The 19,281-nt window shown below is 41.3% G+C and overlaps 2 protein-coding genes and 1 pseudogene across 2 annotated transcripts; 1 reads left to right on the forward strand and 2 right to left on the reverse strand.

The window, feature by feature from the left end:
* Positions 1–4,525: 4,525 nt before the first annotated feature.
* Positions 4,526–10,602, reverse strand: kcnj4 (potassium inwardly rectifying channel subfamily J member 4). Its single transcript, XM_055036157.1, has 3 exons — positions 10,515–10,602; positions 7,901–8,039; positions 4,526–6,564 (listed from the first exon to the last, which is right to left on the reverse strand). Exons 2-3 carry the CDS (start codon positions 7,930–7,932, stop codon positions 4,950–4,952), a joined length of 1,647 nt encoding a protein of 548 aa, XP_054892132.1. The 5' UTR covers positions 7,933–8,039; positions 10,515–10,602; the 3' UTR covers positions 4,526–4,949.
* A 2,301-nt stretch (positions 10,603–12,903) lies between these two features.
* Positions 12,904–16,102, forward strand: kdelr3 (KDEL endoplasmic reticulum protein retention receptor 3). The gene is made up of 5 exons (XM_055036169.1): positions 12,904–13,276; positions 13,630–13,730; positions 14,799–14,957; positions 15,061–15,313; positions 15,395–16,102. The coding sequence occupies exons 1-5, from the start codon at positions 13,186–13,188 to the stop codon at positions 15,436–15,438; spliced, it is 648 nt and encodes a 215-aa protein (XP_054892144.1). The 5' UTR covers positions 12,904–13,185; the 3' UTR covers positions 15,439–16,102.
* A 107-nt stretch (positions 16,103–16,209) lies between these two features.
* LOC129363851 (GTPase IMAP family member 7-like) lies at positions 16,210–19,094 on the reverse strand (annotated as a pseudogene).
* Between the last annotated feature and the right edge of the window lie 187 nt (positions 19,095–19,281).

The raw sequence follows: 19,281 nt of genomic DNA on the forward strand, positions 1-19,281 counted from the left end.
ACCCTTTATTATTAATGGCTACTCTATTATTAACCCTTTATTATTAATGGCTCCTCTATTATTAACCCTTTAGCAACGTTTTTACCAGCTGAGAAGAAGCTCGTACCATGAGCTCAGTAGGTGGTTGCTAATTGCTGCTGGCTAGTCTGAAGGAGCTGAGTGGGGGAGTCGCGTTGGAGGAGGAAGCGGCGCCAAGTCCACCACAGAATCCACCTGAATGGAGATTCAAGGATTTCTCAAATACGCATAAATGCATCAAAGCAAAACTAAAGGATTGTTTTAGATGATGGGATAACATTAAAACACGAAGTATTATGTAAAACCTGATTTTACATAATATTTTCCCTTTAAGTCTCAGTAGTACCTACGTAGATGTGACTTTTTTGGTTCTCTATTTTTGTTGGGTTTTTTTCAGTAAATTTGCTAAAATGTCTAAAACATTTTTCCACATTGTCAGAACTGGGTATTTGTGAGGAAATTCTTCTCAAGTTTCCTCAAAGTTTGAGCAATTCTAATTAATTTAATTTTATTACATTAAAATTAATTAAATTTTAATTAAAGTGATTTAGATAAATAAAGTCTTCACTGTAATTGTATGCGTTTCCAGCAGAGAGCACTGTCTGAACATAAACAGAAAACATTCTCTATTGTTTGCAGAGTAAGGAAGATGCTCTGACCGGTTGAAACAGGCTAAGACTAAATGGGAGGAGGGAAAAAACAAAAATGTAATACTGCATTTTTACCCAAGAGCTGAAATCAAACCTAAACAGTTAGTTAGAAATGCCAGTAACATCTGCCAAGTTCATCAAGAGAAAATCTCAGTTCTAACTATGCATGAGTACAAACTTGTATTTAGTGGGGTGAAAATGTTTACTGTTCAGAAATCAGGAACAAAGCAGATGTCTTTACTTCAATAAAAATGTCCCACTAAATGTCGCCCTCAGTGGTTTAAAGAGTTTGAGTTTCTTTGTGTTTTGGTGAAGTGGAAGCAAAATTAGACGTGGTTTTCACCTCGTCCATGTTACCTTCCCCTTCTTACTTCTTTCCTTCATTGCTTCATTTCTCCTTCCAGTCTCTTATTTTCTCGTTAGGTAATAAACTGTTGTCTAAATGAACATTAGTGTTTTATTATGCAAAGGAAAAGGGAGCTGTTGAAAATTTAGTCTGCAATACTTTTTAAATGAAAAGTGTGTAGATAAAGAAGTGCTTTATAGTATTTTCTCCAACCGGTTTTAAATTTCTGTTCATCTTTCTCTGGGTGTTAAAACGGCCACAGAGACATCTAGTGGCTGGAGTTGGATATAGCATAAAAATCTCAACAAAACTCATTGGGAAAAGAACAAGGCGATAGGATAAGATAGACATTTATTAACAACGTCAACGATGAACAAGGGAAAGTAAAGTGCTCTGTATTTCAGGTGTTCCTAAAATAAATTAATAAAATACATTTCTTTCAGTCATGCTCCACGTTCTCCGCAAGAAGAGACTGGAATTGAAATAACAGGAATAGCGAAGAAAAAAAAATCTGCTTACTTTACATTTCAGGAAGAACCTGGTAGCAAAGTAGATAAAAAATATATAATTTTCCTTTTCTTCTTTGTTTTTGTTTTTCTAAATATGCATTTCCATTGTGCACATGTCAAGTAATACAGCTCAAAACAGCATACTTTTTTTTTGTTGTTGTAATTTTCTAGAGTTCTTCTTATGGAAGCAGAAAGTTAAACACATAATCAAGTTATAAAAATCAACAGAAGTGGTTCTGATGTATGGGATATGGCTCACCACTCTGGGCGCCACCCTAGGAGGGCGACACAAGCGGTGGAAAATTTTTTTTAAACCTGTTTCTTCTTCTTTTGCTAATTTGGTTTTACAGTCAATAAAGAATGTAGTTCAAAATATGAAAGATAAAATAAATAAATACAGGCATACAGACTGATAAACTTAGGTCTGTCATTTATAAAAAAGAAAAACAACTTTTGACTGGCCTATTCAATTTATGGATAAATATTTCTGCTTAAAGTTTTTTTTTGGATTCTTAAATTTAAACTTCAGACATTTATAAAAATATATTCTGTTCAGATCTTTTGCTCAGATTTGGGTGATGATGCTTTCCTTCCATCAATACAAGGACATACAATTGGTATAAAGACAAGAAAAAATGTGGTTACAATTCTGAAAAGGATTAAAATCAGTTCTTTGAGATTACAATTTACAGACTGTCTCTTGTAAAGCGGCACTGCTACGTTTGCTTGCTGCACGTGTGAACACAAACTTGATCATTTAAAACAACATTTTGCCTTTAAAGCAGAAAAAAAAAAGTCACATGGAACGGGAAAGTAATTTGAATTTTAGGATTACCACAGTGACTGGGTACAGTACATTTTCAGGGAACTGTTTACAAATCAGCATAATTTCAAGGGAATTTACCTGCAAAAAGGAAGAGATTATATTTTCTAGAGAAACAAAAAGTTAGGACACCCTGTCAATACTCCACAGTATTTTAATAATCTCAATGCCTGGGTTTTTACTTCCCATTGCCTTAACTCCTTTGATTAAGGTTAATTTTTTGTCATTTTTATGCCACACTTCTGTTTCACTTTTCATTTTTTCACAGATGTTGGAAGACCCGGTGGATTCTGCAAGACCGTATCCTGCCACTGCAAATGACCCCCAAACCATGACTCTTCCACCTCTGTGCTTCACAGTTGGTGTGAAGTTTCTACATTTGGTTAACATCCACTGCTTGTGTTCAAATAGTTCATTTCATACTTATCTGTTCACAGAACATTATTCCAACAGTTCTTTCATAAGGTGATCTATTTTTTTTCTCCCCCACATAACGGCTAGCCTATGCTGGCTTCCATACAAATGGGAAAACTCAATTTCAAATATTTTTGTAGTTTAATGAGTTGCTTGTGAAGACACCCTGAAATGATCAAAATGTCAAATGTAACTTCTTTCATGTTTTGTTTTTCTTTTCCAACTTTGTATTGATGATTTTTTTTTCTTTATAATTTTGTTTTTGTTTACGTTTTCAAAAGCAAATCAGCTGTCTTGGTTTGAATGGCTTCTGATCCTCAACAAACAATCGTTTATACACAAAGTTCCTAAAATCAGCTGTAGATCATATATAGCATCCAAACCTCTGGACATCCTGTCCTTTTAAGAAGAGTTGTCGTCCTGTAATATAATCTATTATACAATCATTGCACCAACTCGGACCGAAGCACTTCCCATGACATTCAGTTACTCTTGAATTAATCCTCTCTGTGCAAATCCAGCGACATGCTGAACATCTCTGATGACTGTACTAGCAGCCTTCATCCCTTTTGTTTCCTGTTTGGGCTTCATTGCGACCTTTCACCCCCGCCTGCCGTAACAGACTTCAAGTACACTTAAACTGCCCTGTTCTCCACAGTAACTACATATGGGATCAGAGGCACTCCTCCGCCTTTCACTTCCAAACTCCAGACGTTTGGCAAACAGCAACAGCACAAATACAACTTAAAGCCACTTCTCAGCGTTGTTTCTCTCATCACACCTTCACTAGAAACAAAGCCGGAAAAACATAATTACATCTGCAACCAAGCGAATAGTCAACCAACTTTGATCATTTTCAATCCTAGCAAATGAATTTGTTTCCGTCTTTATAGAATCTGAAATCTAATTTGCATTTTATATTACATAAATGTCAATTTGAGCTTTGAACATTTGAAATGCAAATCTTTGCAAATAACAGGCAATAAATAAAGCTATCTTAGATGTGAAGTTTGTTTACTTGTGTTTTTGTGGGGCACCGTGGAGTAGCTAGCAGCCGTCATTAACTTTCCTACACTAGACAACAGTCAGAGGAGTTTGTAGATTCAATAGTTTTGATACTGAGCACATACAAAATATTACAAAGATATTTTTAATGCTTTACAATAATAATTCCTATTTGACGCTAACTGCTATTAGCAATACAAGCAATGACAAACACTGCAACAAAGTGTTCAACAGCAGAATATGTACAGCGCTAAGAATAGTAAGTGACTTACTGACAACAAATTGCAAGAGAGAAAAAGAGCAAACTGACTTTTTACTATTGCAACAATCGCCATGCGTGAAACACATGGCAGCCATATTGGATGTTGAGGCCCGGGTTGGCAGATGTGAGGCTAACTGGATAATCAATGTCAAAAATTTGCAAGAGAATTTTAAAAACAAAACTGAAGAATATCTAAGTATTGTATCCATCTGAACTGGTGTGTCATTTTAATGTAGCATTGCTTCAGCTAGCTAATATCTGAGTTTCTGTTAGCTTGATTCTCACATGAGAACATCTGAGCTCCTCAGATCACTCTGACTGCTGCTCCAGGTTAAATTGTGACTGGTCGTAATTATTCCACACAACTCCACTGAAGAACAACCTGAAAGGTTGATTTGAGAAATGCAAATAAACACATCTGCTACACTTAGAGAATGTCCTTAAATGGCTAAGTTGCATCAGGGATGTACTCAGAACCTCCCCCTGAAATTGTAAGCTTTTCAGTACAAGACAGAGAAATTTTAACTAAATCAGTTGCTTTCTTCTAAAATCTTTAAGTTACATTTCAAATAAAGTTTTTTATACAAAGGTAATTTCAAACCGTACAAAATATACAGACATTCTAAAGTATACTTTAAATTCTTGGTCTTAACATGCTTGTGCTTTCATTTGGTTATGAACTCACAGGTTAATAAAGTCAAATGTTCATCAAAGATATTTTGTTCACATGCTGAATCAGTCTCCTTGCCCACTATGGCCTTCCAAGCATTGCAGTCTTGGAAAAACACAATATGTGAAAAGACAATAACAATAACAAAAGAAAGAAAGAGAGAAAGGCAAAATGAGGTTCAGCTCTTGTTCTTGCTGATGTAAGCTGAACAGACATCAAACTTTCTAGACAAACAACCTAAGCATCCACTCGTTAGGCCTCTTGCTCACTCTTATAGCTGACTGGATCAAGAGGAATCGCAGTCTGTAGGATGTCAAACTCCATCTGGTTATTGTCCATGTCCAGAACACACATGACATTGTGACTGCCTGAGGTTACGGTTGCTGTATCGTGAAACATACTTTGAAAGTCAACAGAAGTCCTCCTCTCTTCTGCTCTGTCCTTCCCTACCATCTGTGTGGAGTCAAATATGTCTTCCTCTTCCTCCTCCGCACAGCTCAGTGCGACCTCGTTCTCATAGCAGAAGGCGTTGAGAGACCGCGGGATCAAGTCTAGTGCAGACCTATGTGCTGATGCAGGAGATGCAGTGGAGGATGCTCGGCTCGCTGCTTCATCGAGCTCTTTTGCGCTGAGATGGGGCGTTGACGTGACCTCATAGGTATTGTGGAATCGTGCGTAGTCTACCTTGTAGCGGTCCCGGTCCTCATAGATCACCGGCTCAAACCTGTGACCCCAGAAGATTTCTCTCGCAAGGTAAGAACTACGGAACTGCGTGGTCATGGCTGTGGCCTCCACCATCCCCTCCAAGATCACAACAATCTCAAAGTCGTCTGCTTCCAGATCAGCTCGGCTCAAGGTGTACAAGGGGCTATCCTTGTCTATCTCATGGACTATGACCAGCGGAGACACTAAAAACAGCCTGTCCGTGCCTTCGTCGTAGCCCACATTGAGGTCCATCTGTTCCAAAGGGATGAACTCACCCTCAGCTGTGACGTACGATCGTATGAGCTGCGCACGGACGTGAGCTTCCACAATGTGGCTCCTCCGCAGGTTGCCCACCCGCCACATCAGGCACAGTTTTCCATCGCGAAGAGCAATGACGGCGTTCTTGGAGAACATCAGTGTCTGGTTCCTTTTCTTTGGCCGTGCCATCTTCGCCATAATGGTGCCAATCATGAAGGAGTCAATGATGCAACCAACAATAGACTGTATAACCACTGTCAACACAGCCAGAGGACACTCCTCTGTAACACAGCGCCAGCCGTAGCCAATGGTAGTCTGGGTCTCCATGGAGAAGAGGAGTGCCCCAACAAAGCCTTGAACATGCAGTATGCAGGGCATCCTTTGTGTCTGCCCCCCGACTGTGTGCCCAGAGGAGGCTCCGTACATTCCTGCCACCAACACATTAGATTTCTGATTAGTGGGCTCATCAAAGTCACCGTGTGCAAGGGCGACACTGTAAAAGATCACACCAAAGATCAGCCATGAGATCAGGAAGCTGGTGCAGAATATAAGCAGTAGGTATCTCCAGCGGATGTCCACGCAGGTGGTGAAGATGTCGGCAAGGTAGCGCTGACTCCTGTCTTCCATGTTAGTGAACACCACATTGCATTGCCCATTCTTCTTCACAAAACGGCTCCGGACTTGGCTGGAGCCCCTCGTCAGGACCTTTCCGTTGTAGTTGTTCATGCCTCTTTGTCCGCTGGAGCCGGACACGACCGTGGAGGCGCCGGGCCTCCTTCTGCCGTCCTCTCTCTCTGCGTCGCTCTGCTCCTTCACCTTGGCAGAACCGTGACCGTTGTAGAGCTCTAGGCTAGAAATCTTCTGCAGCTCCTCCTCCGGTATGATGTCTGACACAATGCTGTACCTGTCAAAGGATTAACATTAAATATTTTATATGTATAGATAAAATATAATAATAATGTCCTATTTAACGATTACAAAATTAGAGTACACTCAAGCATCTGCATGAATGTTGCTTTCTTTTGGGGCCTTTGAGGATTCCCTTGAGTCCATTTGAAAGAAAAAGAAAAGCAGGAGTTTGAATTTATTATGTTTTTTGTTTTTTTTTCATTAAACGTATGCTCATAATAAACTCATACAATTGAAAATTAATGGCCCAAATTTATCATTAGAAACTCAAAACTAATAGGACATCCATTCCCCATGTTGAGGGTGCGTAAATATTTCATCTACATTGTATGTTACAGATTAATGCATAAACCCATTTCACTTATCCTGGCATTTGCTGAAAACAGAATAATACCATGAAAGAGCTGAAAACATCAGGAAGATATTTTTGGTGCAAAGGTATGTATGCTTTGCGACTGTGAGGTTAAAGTCGCATAGAAAAATCCTACAAAAGAGCGTCACACTTATTCAAAAGTACAAGTACAAGGCAGAATTGTTTGCCTTGATCTTTGAGCGAAAGATCGAGGCTTTTAGGAAACATAGAGAATCTCGCAGCAACATGCATGGAAACATGCCACATGTCACACAGTCAAATCTCTCAGTTAAACACAATCCACTCAAATTTGCCAAATTACTGTTCAACAGAGTGGCTCATCCAAAGTAAGCTGTCTCTCTGGGAGGATTACCTCCTGGGAAGGTGAGTTCAGTTTAGCGATCTGAGACGGATTGCTGTCATCAGATTACAGGATTAGATTCGAATCAGTGTCAGTCTGACAACCTATTTTGAGAGTGACGCGTTTGTATGTCACTTCCATATGTAGGTAAATGGCAAAACTCCCAGTGGTTCATCTATTTACCCACTGACACGTAATCGATGCAGTTGGGGAAATACTCCATTTGCAAAGTCAATGAATACTCGGTTGGCCCATCCTTACAAAATCCTGAGACAGAAGACGTAAGCAATCGAATCTCGTGAGTTTAGAACATTTTAGACCCAGTTATGCTGAACTTTCTGTGTTAACACTGTGAATCTGTTTCAGCTAAGTAACTGTTGTAGATCTCTGCCTTTCTACATGCAGGACAATTTAGGGTGGCCTTGGCCTTTCTGAAGATCCTCTTGCTGTAAATACCCCTGAGCTGGGGCTGAATCACCCGGCCAAGCCATATTAACAAGCCTGCTGTATTCTCACAGTACGATGTGAGAAAAGTTAATGACAACTAAAAACAATATACAGTCAGTCAAACAAAGCCTAAAGGTGGAGACCATTTGTGGCCGGATGGAGGCTATGCACCTGTTGGATCTACTTCCCATGGCACCTGTCATTGCTGTGAATGGGCCGCGGTGGGACGACAGACTGCACTGTGCCCCCAGACTTTAGGTCTCCGTGGCTGATGTGGTGCATCTGAAGAGCCACCAAAGAGCTTAGGAACCTAAACAAAAGCAAAATGTGAATGAGATTCAGAATCAGAATAGCTGCAATGGAGCTTGGTGAAAACCAGCTCCTTGTTCTGCACTTTGCTTTGTAAAGAGGGTCTGGTTGTAGGTTGGTTATTGGGAAACGTTTGTTCCTCTGTTGAAGTTTGAAACTTCACTCAGTCACTAACATTTGTCCGTGACGTATGTAATGCTCCAGCTTGACACTATGAAGCTTAAGATGAAAACAACCGCCCTCCACTGCGAAAATAAAAGGCCCAAGCCAAACAACACACCTCTTATTGTTATCAATACTTGAAAGCATGGCCAACGCGGACTGAACTGCCTCGATTCCTTCCTCCACTGTCACTGATAAACTACAGCAGACTACAATATTAAAACAGCACAGAAAAACGCCGTCATCATTCACAACTTCTTCTGTTTTCTGATTGGTCTGGTTGACATTCTTCTATAGGAATCCACTTCAATGGGAGAAAACCCACAATTAAGTGGAATTGTAAGGAATTGCTAGGTGATTGCAACTTGCAGTCGCGTGATTGCTAGTTGCAACATTCGACTTTTTGTCGGATGCTGGGTTTCCGCGTCTCCTTGCAGGCTTGCCCGGGTATTTCAATCAGTGAACTAAAATCTGGATTTAGATTTCATTTTGATCCAATCATATCAAATATACCAAGGCTCTGTGAACTCCTTTGACCTTGTCTTCTGCACAAACAGAGTGAAGACAGGATTATCTCCTCACAGCGCCTCGCTCTGGGGGACGTCTCTTTGTGGTTTGCAAAATGTAGATGGGGTAAAGCAGCAGCACGCGTGTAACATTTAACATTCTTCAATGAAGTTCAGATCAGTTTTGCATTTAGATGAAATTTAAGCTAAAAGAAAAACCCCCACAAACAAACATTTCACGTTTTTCTTATAGCGTCTCACATTTCACTATAATTGTGTTTTAAAATCGGGATTTGTTGTGTCGAGCCAACACTAAATGGTACGTAATGCTGTAATGAGAAGAAAAGGATTGAAGGATTGTTTTAATTTTTCTAACACGCATAAATTTGAAAAGTGTGGCATGTATTGTATTCAGCGCGCTTAAAGGAACCCTTTCCACAGCCATCTTTTACTGTGGTCACAGAAGCAAGTCTCTAAGGAATTATTATACCAGGTTGACATTTTTAATCATGTGTTTAAATGGCTCAGTCAATGTCCAGGCCTCAGTCCGATCAAAAATCTGGGACAAGGCTTAAAAGGTTGACGTCAATAAACAGCATTCGTGCAATCTGAACTTTTGTAAACAAAAATTTGCACAACAAAAAAATTTAATAAAATAAATAAAAAACAGCCATTAGAATTCCTTAAAGACCTTAAAGATGGAGAACTTCCTACCAGTGTAGAGGTTTTTCAACTAAATATTCTTTTTTGGTTTGTCAAAAACACTAAAGTACTTGGTGACAGAAGTGGACATCTGGTTTCCAAAAAAAAAAAAGAAAAGAAAAGACAAAAGCATGACTCTCACAGTATGGACAGCAGAGTTTCATGCCCTGATGGGGGCATTGCTGCCATATGGCATTTAGAGAAGCAATTATGCAAAGTAGACTTTATGCAGGTCATTAAAAGGAGGAAATGAAGTCACTGTCTTGGAAAAGGTTTGAATTATTACATGACACATTTAGTGGCAAGTTATAGAACAAAGGTTTCCTGAGTGGCTTTAAATAGAAAATTGCCTTTCCATTTGTGTTGCTCCGATTGCTCCTCTTAAAATTAGTGGAACTCAGAGAGATTGGCACATTAATAATTAGTGTCATGTTTCCTAATTTATTTGGCACAGTGGCCAGCAGTAGCTCAGACACATTAATGTATGATCATAATTATGCAAATAGGTTATCAGACATTTTTCCAGGACAGAAAAACTTAGGAAACAACAACACCTGTTTAGTTGCTTTTTTTATGGACAACAAACTTTCCTCCTCTTGAGTTTTTATCCCTCGTGTGACAGTGTGGGTCTATGTCATGTTTCTCAACCTTTTTGGGAGCAGTTAGAGAGCTAAAAAACCTTTTTGAAATAAACATGTAGATTCAATCAACTTAACTAAGTTCATTTTGTTGATTTTAGACCAGTAACTCTTTGCAGTAAAAACTGCTCATTCATGTCATTTTTAACATTTCTAAACATTTCTAAATTCGACCACTTTTTATCTCATAATAATAATAACAGTGATTTCTTTTCCCCTTTTTTTCAGATTTAGTTAATGATAAGACTGAATTTTTCTTTCCTCTCTTTTTCTTTTTCTGAAGGTGGCAGAGGCACCGGCTTCACTCCGAACAAAACCCAGGCACTCCAACATCTTCTGCTTGAGCTTATAAAGTGTGAACAATTTGCTGAAATGCAGACATTTGAAGGAAAACACAAGTTTCCTCATGTGCATATCTTCTGATGATCAAAAAATAAAGACTGTGAATTGATCAAAATCTCTACTCACCCCACGGTTGTTGTGTTGCTTGGTTATGTTTTATCCTCCTTGTTCAGGCGTTCACTTTTCACGCCGATGCTCCCATGTTCCTTTTTTTTTTTTAAAGTAATTTTTCTTTATTCCCCCAGTTTTTCAGTTTCTTCTTTTAGTTTCACGTTTGTTGCATATCTCTTATTTCATCCCAGCTGTGTTTGTCTTTTTAATCCTTCATTGTCCTCCTCTCCCTCCTTCACTGATTGTAATCCCGTCTGCTCCACTGTGCTGTGTGAACTCGCAGAACAGACTGAAAGTGCTGCGTCAATCAGTGCGGGGCATGATGGGAGGGGGAGACGGAGAGGAAAAGAAGACGATCAGGTGCTTTCTCCCTGCCTGAGCATCCGTCTTACTTACTGGCACCCCTGATAAAGATGTGGGGGAAGAAAAAACATTCTTTATTGTAGAAGAGCATTTCTTCTGTGGATAAAATGCTCTCTGTCAGCCTTATCTCTTCTTGCAAACTCCGTAAAATGAATTGACCTAAATATTTTCTCATAATTTGTAATAAACTTTTTTTTTAGTTGATTGCTGTGTTTGCAAACTTTCACTCAGTAGTGTGTGGCTCCATGTTTTCACATAAAACCGAGGCCTTCTATGCGTGCTTCAAAGTGGGAAAGACAAGAAAATGTGTCACTTCAGCTAGATTCCTGCTGAAGATCATGAATTTAATAAAAAAGCAAAAAAAAAAAAAAAAAAGTTGCTACTGTAAACTTAACATTTACTCACATCCTTGAAACAGGCTACAAACATCAATTATACAACCAGGCATCTTTGAAAAGCAGAGGTGGTGCCTCCTGCACAACCAACAAGGATGCACCAGGTGGTTTCTGGATGGTAAATCAACAACAAAATGTTTGTCATTTCTAGCAACCATTGACAGCAGATACAACAGGAAAAACAGCTGACGAAATGTGCTGGAGCTCTTTGGTTCTGGCTCTGGCCCGGACTGTAGAACATCCACTTCAGTGACCAGATGTGGTCCATGTCCTGAGACACGCCCATGTGTAGATGATAGAAACATACTCCAGAAGATTGAGTGAAATGGTTGAGCGTTTTTAGTACAGCAGCTTTTTTTCCCTTCCACAACCTGAACTTTGTGTTGATCCGTTGCATAAAATTCCACTATAATAATTACAAATGCTTATATTTCTGATTGTAGAGTGTTTTGTACAAGGCAGCTTCAAACATATCCACAATCCTCATTGAGGGGGCGTTTGAGGGGGAATGTCACAGCCAGCTTAAAAAGTTTAAAAGCTAACTGACTAGATCGTTTTCTGCAAAAATGTAAATATGACGAATCAACGTGCCCACATGCCATCATCTGAGGAAAACACAACCAGTCAGGCACACTCACCATGCTGTGCGTATGTATAAATAGCTTCTAATCAGGCCTGAGTGTCAGATTAGTTCCCATAACCTTTTGCTTGGATCACGGTTATTATGGCACATGGGTCGGCTCTGTCTGGGATTTCCTCTGCAACACATGTGTTGCTTTCAATTGTCTGGGAAAACATAAACATTTGTAAAAAAAATAAAATAAAATCCTTATTTATATAGAAAGAGATTTGAAATATATACAAGATATTTCAAGTAATGCAAGAACAAAAATGTTTAAACAGAAAAAAAAAATAATACTGTTACATACATACTGTTTTTTTTTCAAACAATAATTGGTGTTAAAAATGTCCTCCAAATACATACGAAGTATTTTATAAATGCGTTTATAGACCCATTCAATAAAGTAGAATATTATTGAAAAGTCCGTCCATTTCCGGAACTTTATTACGAAGTGAAACACGTGATATAGATTATTTACTCACAAAAACATCTTTATTTCTGTTAATTGTGATTTTTCCACTTGCAGTTCATGAAACATGACATTTAAAATTAGAATATAATCAAGCAAACCAAAACAAAAACTACCTGTCAAAGTTTGTCATTTTCCAAATGTGTTTTTAATCTGATTGCTTGAATAAGAGATGTTTTTGTCCCTGTATTTTCCTGGCGGCAGCTTCTCGCCACCTGCTGCTTAATTAAGGATTTACAGGTTTAAAATCCCGTTTCTTTTAGATTGTTAAGTTCCACGCAGTAAGAAAAAGCAACACCGGAAATCCGTGTAAAACGATGCGCTTCCAAATTAAAAGCTTACACTTTCACTGCACAAAACACACAGAGAATTTAGCTTGAAATTACCACAAGCGACAACTTATATTTTCGTCTCCGAGTGAAACTCGTGTCTGATGCCTTTTTTTTCTTGGCTGTTTTCCATGGGATAAATCTAAACCAAGAGTGAACACTTTTATTTTGAAAGCACAGACGGAAAACGACGTAACTGCCAGATTCTAATCGGGCTAGCTTGACAGCCACGTCACCTCCTCTCCCCTCAGCTCGCCTCTGGAACCATCATTGCTCTCTCATGCCCAGAAGTCTGTTCGGGAAACTACCAACATTTGTATCTGTTTACACGCGCATATTTTCAGACAAGCGGCCAACAACAGCCGCCTACCGTCAACTGCGACGCTGCTAGCTCGTTCTTTCCTCTCTTAATCTGCTCCGAGCTCATTTTTCCCCCTTCGTGGGTCAACAACTCAGAAGTCAGTGTTGTGGGAGTTTGGAGGCCCGCGAGGACTTCACGAGCAACAGCATGAACGTCTTTCGGTTGGCAGGTGACGTGTCCCATTTGGTGGCTATTCTCATCCTGCTGATGAAGATATGGAGGTCCAAGTCTTGTGCCGGTGAGCGACCTCAGAAATATCTGATTTCCTGCTGTGTAACTGCACGGCGTCGCTGTGTGTGTGTGTGTTTGCAGTGTAAATGCTTCATTTGACCATGGTTTGCATGCCCGCCATCATCACAAATACTGATTTTAATGGTTGCATTTTTTTTTTGCACGGTTATGCTTGCAGTTGCGTTTACTTGTATGCGTGTAAAGGCGACGTGGCAGTGTCAACAAACCACAGCGCTCCGCCCACTTTATCACGCTGGGGTTATCATCCAGCTCAATTGCATCGACTGTTGATGCTAATAATTAGCACTGAGGTACCATTACCCACTGCTGCTCATAATCCAGCTTTCTTCTCTCTCCTAGGCATCTCTGGGAAGTCTCAGGTGCTGTTTGCACTTGTTTTCACCACCAGGTACCTTGACCTGTTCACAGTCTACATCTCAGCCTACAACACAGTCATGAAGGTATGTTGGAGAACTGATGGGCTTTCTACCAAATATTAGGTGTGGGGGGGAGAAAAAAAAGTAACAGTGTTCTCCTTGTAACTTCCCCTTTGTGAACATCTATATTTGCAGGGTCATTTTAATAAATTAGAACGGCGTGAGACATGGCACACACTGTGATGTGTCCCAAGCATTTATTTGTCTTCATTGAACAAAAACCTGCAGGAGACCAATGGAAAAAATACAGAGAATAAAATGTTACGGTCTTCACCGTCACAGGGAAGAGCAGACACTCAACACGATGAGACTGAAGAAGCTGGCCGTTTATAGAGCGTTGACTCCAAGGACGTGAAGCTAAGTGGATGGAAAAAGAGTGTGACTGAAGTGCGCATAGGAAATGGGGATGACTGCAGCCTTGAGGGGGCAGTGAAGCAAAGTCCATACGTGGGTTTGGTGGACAAGATGGACACAACATGCTTTACAAGAGTTACATCCCACTCGCATACGTCTCCATCAACATGTCGATACGACGTCTAAAACGTTGAACGGCCCAACATTTAGCGCTTCAGAAAATGTCGTCACTATGATTGCAGTTCTCTGGCCGATCACTGATCGTTAAGAAGCCTGACCTGCTGATTCCGATTTCCAGTTTTTGGCTGATACTGATTTTATTTTGGTTTAAAAGGTTGCTAAATGCAACGACTGAGTTGGCGACGGTGGGCTGACTATTGTTGCCGATGCAGACGTGACGTGCTCACCGTTACTGTCCTCTTTCACTCTCGAGGAAGAGCGAAAGAAGACAGTGGCTGATTTTCAGACCTTTGTGGAGGTAGATAAGAGCAATAGAGAAGATCGGTTCCTTATGCAAGTATTGGCCAATTTCCCACAATTGGGGAACTGGGTTAATAAATGACTGACGCAGAGTTTTAATTTATGGAACTTGAATGATCAGCTACCACATATGTTAGCGATTCAATGAGTTGAGCAGCTCTTTTCCGTAGTGGTGAAGCAAAGCAGGTAGCTTTGTGCAAAGCAGCAAGAGATGAGTCGAAGATCGTCTCTGTGATCGTTGTTTGACTCTGTTCTCAGGTGGTGTTTCTGGCTCTGTCCTACGCCACAGTGTATTTGATCTATATGCGCTTCAGGAACTCGTACGATTCAGAGAATGACACGTTCAGAGTGGAGTTCTTGCTGGTTCCGGTGATCGGCCTGTCCTTCCTGGAGAACTACGCCTTCACTCCACTCGAGGTAAACGAATGCGAGTCCGTAGATCCTTGAAACTCTTTTCTGTTTTTTTTACGTGGCGAAGGTAGAAACGGACATCTGTCCCTCTCCTCTATCCTCCCTCCAGATCTTGTGGACCTTCTCCATCTTCCTGGAGTCCGTTGCCATAATGCCGCAGCTCTTCATGATCACCAAGACGGGCGAGGCGGAGTCCATCACCACCCACTACCTGTTCTTCCTCGGCCTCTACAGGGCGCTGTACATAGCCAACTGGGTGTGGCGCTACCACACCGAGGGCTTCTATGACCAGATCGCCATCGTGTCCGGAGTCGTTCAGACCATTTTCTACTGTGACTTCTTTTACCTTTACGTCACGAGGGGTGAGGAAGCCGCACGCCGAGTACATTCGCCTGTATGGAAAAATGGAGTACGTTCTCACAGTTGTTCTCTTTTTTTTGCAGTTCTCCGAGGAAGAGGGAAGATGAGCCTGCCGATGCCGGTTTAGGTTTTCCGTCAGTGCCTGCCACAGTTCAGCGTCGCGGCAGAATCCTTTCCCTGTAGCTGTACTTTAGCAAAAGGGACTAAAGGTCTTATATTTGTAGACCAAAATTAAATATTATTTTTTTTGTTTGTTTTATTTGTTTGTTTGACCGGTACTTCAAGTCTGTGTTCGTGCATAAACGTATGAGTGCGTATGCAGCAACGCGGTGCGGATGCGTCGTCCTGCTTTCTCCCGAGATGCAAATAGGACGCGAGATGCTCGTTGGGGGCGAGCGCCGTGGTTCTGTACAGATTACAGCGAGGAGAGCGTGTATTTTTTTGCCCCAACATTTCCTTTTCAGAAACTGCTTTTGAAATAACCAGCCTGGTTTTTGTACTAACGGGTTTGAATGTTGAATGCATGAAGACAAACTTTTAGATTGTTTCAGCTGGTGTTTCGAGCACTCAGGTAGACTGTAGCTTTAAACTAAACATCACCAAACGTCCAGTCCTACATGTGAAAACCCAATGTTTTATTTTCTCACAGATTGTATTCATAAGCACTCCCTGAAGAACTTACTGTATTTACTATTGCCAAGTTTGTTACGGTTATGGTATTTCTTGTTTACCTTGTCTTGTGTAATTTTGTTGTTGAGGGGAGGGAGTAAAAAAAAAAAAAGGGCTTAAAATCATATCGTGTTATGAAAAGCCAAAGAAGCTGCAGTGTTTTACTTTAGCTAAAACTTTCTCGTTTCTATTTTCATTTCTAAAGTGTTAGTCAAAAAAATCAGAAATCCAAATTTTCTTTCTTTTATTACGCGAGAATTGTCTTTACAAAGATCTGGTCGTGTTTGGTTTTAAGAAACATTCGCACTACTTCCCAAGTCTTTTCAAGTGCTCTTAAGGTGAAAGTGTTCGTGATCCACAGAACGCTGTTCCTTTCAACACGTCGCGTCTTTGTAATAAAGGTTATCCGTCTTGATTCAGAGACTCAAACCAACCTGTTGTCGGTGAGTCTCTCAGTGCAGCAGAGTCTTTTTGTGTTTCTGCAGCACCTTGCTGCCTTCTTTCACCGCTCCTTCCAGCGCTTTCGCAGCTGATTTGATGGAGAGCGGCGACACCGCCAGACCCATCGCCTTCTCCACCACCTTCGCCTTCTTCACTGGTTTGCTTTTGTCCTTTCCCATGATGCCTGCCCCCTCTGCTGCTCCTCTGCCCAGTGCGGTCACCAGCTCGCACCAGAACAGCCTTTCGGCTCTCTTCCTGGCCTCCTCTGCCTCTTCCCCGCTCTCTCCAAGTGTTCTGCGTTCTCTTTTCCTTCAGTCTCCTTGAGAGACGGCTGAAGTTTGGGTCCTCTCTCCTCCAGCATCCTCTCCCACGCCTCCTTTATTGTACTCTCAGCCTCCTTGTACAACGCGTTGCTGTAGCAGCTGCCTTGGTTGTTTGAAACAATCTCGTCAATCTTTTTCAGAAGGTCTAAGACTTGCTCTGGGCACTCCGACGTCCCTTCTTGCCTGCTGTTGTCAAAGACATGGTACCCCCCACGGCAGCTGCTGACGAACCCAGACAGCTCCGGACTTTCGTCCAGGAAGGACTCGACCGATTTGCCTCTGAGCTGGTCGCCCCAGGTGAACAGGACCATGGTGTATCTGGATACCTCAGCCCCAAACATCGCCTTGATCCACTCCAAGGTCTCTCGCTCCTCCTGGGTGTACCTGCCTAGCCGCAGGGTCACCAAAAACACGTGGGGCCCTGGGGAGTACAAGCTAACGCTCTGACCCACCTCGGCCATAACTTCCTGTGGGGAGAGGTCCGTATGGAAGAACCCTGGGGTGTCGATTACCGAGACACTCCGCCCGCCTGCCGTCCCGGTCTGCCTCCTGCACCTTGCGGTGATAGAAGCGGGGGACAACTCAACCCAGAAGGCCGGTCTACCCAGGATGGTGTTTCCCGAGGAGCTTCTGCCCGTCCCAGTCCTGCCCAGCAGTACAATCCTCAAAGGTCCGGTCTTTGATTCGAGAGATGGCGCACTGGCTGAAAAAGAAAGAAACATACAAACTTTGTTGATACTTTCTTGCATCGCATACCCTATCCTGCATAGCTATTAAAAAGCCATTATACAAGTGTTCCATGCAGTAGCGGTAGGTTCTGCGCTGCATGATAACATGAGCTGCTGCGCAGCGCGCATCCAAACCCCCAAAGCTCTGGTGGAAGATAAGCAAGCAAAACAATGTCGCAAAAAAGTTACTTTCCCTTCAGGGAGAGAGGATAGAATAAAGACGAGATAAAGATTTTTTTTTTTTGTCTTGGTAATGTTTATGAGAAAGATTAGTGGAGCTGCTAATAGAAAGTTAATAGCGACCTGGATCGGACCGGTTCGAACATTTATGCTACAATGTTTGTATTTGTGAGAAACTGAGTTTGAAATTTTAAACGAGTTGATTCTATATTTCTGAGGTGTTTTTGGCTTCAAAACAGCACGTTTGATAAAGTATGATAATTAAAACAGTAAGTTCAGCAGGTTTTTGAATGATTTAATAATCTATTGCAGCTGGTCCACGTTATTAGCAGAACTAGAGAACTTGAGGGCCCCAAAACCAAATTTCACTTAGGGCCCCAAGGAGGCTTGTGCCGGCCCTGGTCTGTCCACTGACATTTTGAATAAAAGCAAAAGGAGTAGACATGCGAGTTACAGTTGGTGTCTTTGTAATTGATAAGGCCGTGATTGTTATTCCTGACCTGCTTAAGTGCTTCTTTTGAGTGGTTTGTCAGGCGGGGTCAGCTCAGCTCTCCCAAATCCCGACTGGTGGCTGTGAACGGTGAGCCAGGTTTTGTGGGAGTTTTTTGTTCCTGCTAAAGGGGAGTTTTCCTCTCTACTGTTACCAAATGCATGCTCAGTTTGAAGGACTGCTGCAATCAACCGTTTATGCAGTCGGTCCTGTATAACCTAGAAATGATGTTACTAGTGTTTTGTAAAATGCATTGAGGTTACAGTTGTTGGAAAAAGGTGTAAAAACAAATAAACCAACTGAAAGACTTATGAGTCCTGAAGCTAACATCTTAGTCCAATATGGCACGATGTGTAACGATTAGGAGAGCATCTCAAAACAGGAGAGCCTGATGCTGAAGTTGGGGAAGCAAATGGTGCAGAAATGGTTGAATTTCTGTTCTATTGAGCAGATTAACGAGTAATTTCTTATTTAAAACAAAAAACATTTGGCTAGTAAAGTTTAATAGGCTGAAATGAGGAGGGTGTGAAGCTTATTTACTAAATGTCATGAAGCATTACTGAAAAATAGATTTTAATATTTATGCCACATGACTTAAGCAGTGATACATATGGATTTATATTTTGTTATTTTATGAATATATGTGGGGATTTAAAATCTGCATTAATTTTAAGTCCCGTGAACAGATCCAACTGTAAGAGGCCCGTCTCTGTCTCAGGGACAGGCGAGGTTCTGCAGCCGCCCTGCTGCAGGACGGAGGAGGACGGAGGAGGACGCCGCTTACCTTCCTGTGACGCAGCACCTTCAGATGACATTCCGTCAGGAAAATGTGATGCAAAGCCTCGACTGTAAATGTTGTTCCTGAGCGGACAGTGAAGGGCAAACGTCAGGTTAATCCGTTTTCCTGCTGGCGACTCCCGACCTACGTCTTCCTGGATGTTAAAAAAAAAAAAAAGGGTTGCATTTTCATCCTGCGCCAGAGCGCAGATGCAGCGGATCTCCACACTGACCCACAATTTGAGAAAGTTATTGCATGCACTAAATACTTACCGAAAATGCTGTAATAATTAAGCAAAAGTCTATAAAGCGACGAAAAGCAATACGTTTAATGCGGTTTATGTAAAAAGAAAAAAAAGAAA

Source organism: Poeciliopsis prolifica, unplaced genomic scaffold (assembly GCF_027474105.1).
Source record: "Poeciliopsis prolifica strain line A6 unplaced genomic scaffold, Auburn_PproV2 SCAFFOLD010, whole genome shotgun sequence".
Taxonomy (NCBI): Eukaryota; Metazoa; Chordata; class Actinopteri; order Cyprinodontiformes; family Poeciliidae; genus Poeciliopsis; species Poeciliopsis prolifica.

Excerpts from the sequence above, each read along its gene's own strand:
- kcnj4 (XM_055036157.1), bottom strand. The coding sequence starts at position 7,932 with ATGACAGGTGCCATGGGAAGTAGATCCAACAG. Across the intron at positions 6,565-7,900 it reads ATGGGAAGTAGATCCAACAG|GTACAGCATTGTGTCAGACA; the intron begins GTGCATAGCCTC and ends ATCCTTTGACAG.
- kdelr3 (XM_055036169.1), top strand. The coding sequence starts at position 13,186 with ATGAACGTCTTTCGGTTGGCAGGTGACGTGTCCCATTTGGTGGCTATT. Across the intron at positions 13,277-13,629 it reads GAGGTCCAAGTCTTGTGCCG|GCATCTCTGGGAAGTCTCAG; the intron begins GTGAGCGACCTC and ends TCTCTCTCCTAG. Across the intron at positions 15,314-15,394 it reads TTACCTTTACGTCACGAGGG|TTCTCCGAGGAAGAGGGAAG; the intron begins GTGAGGAAGCCG and ends TTTTTTTTGCAG.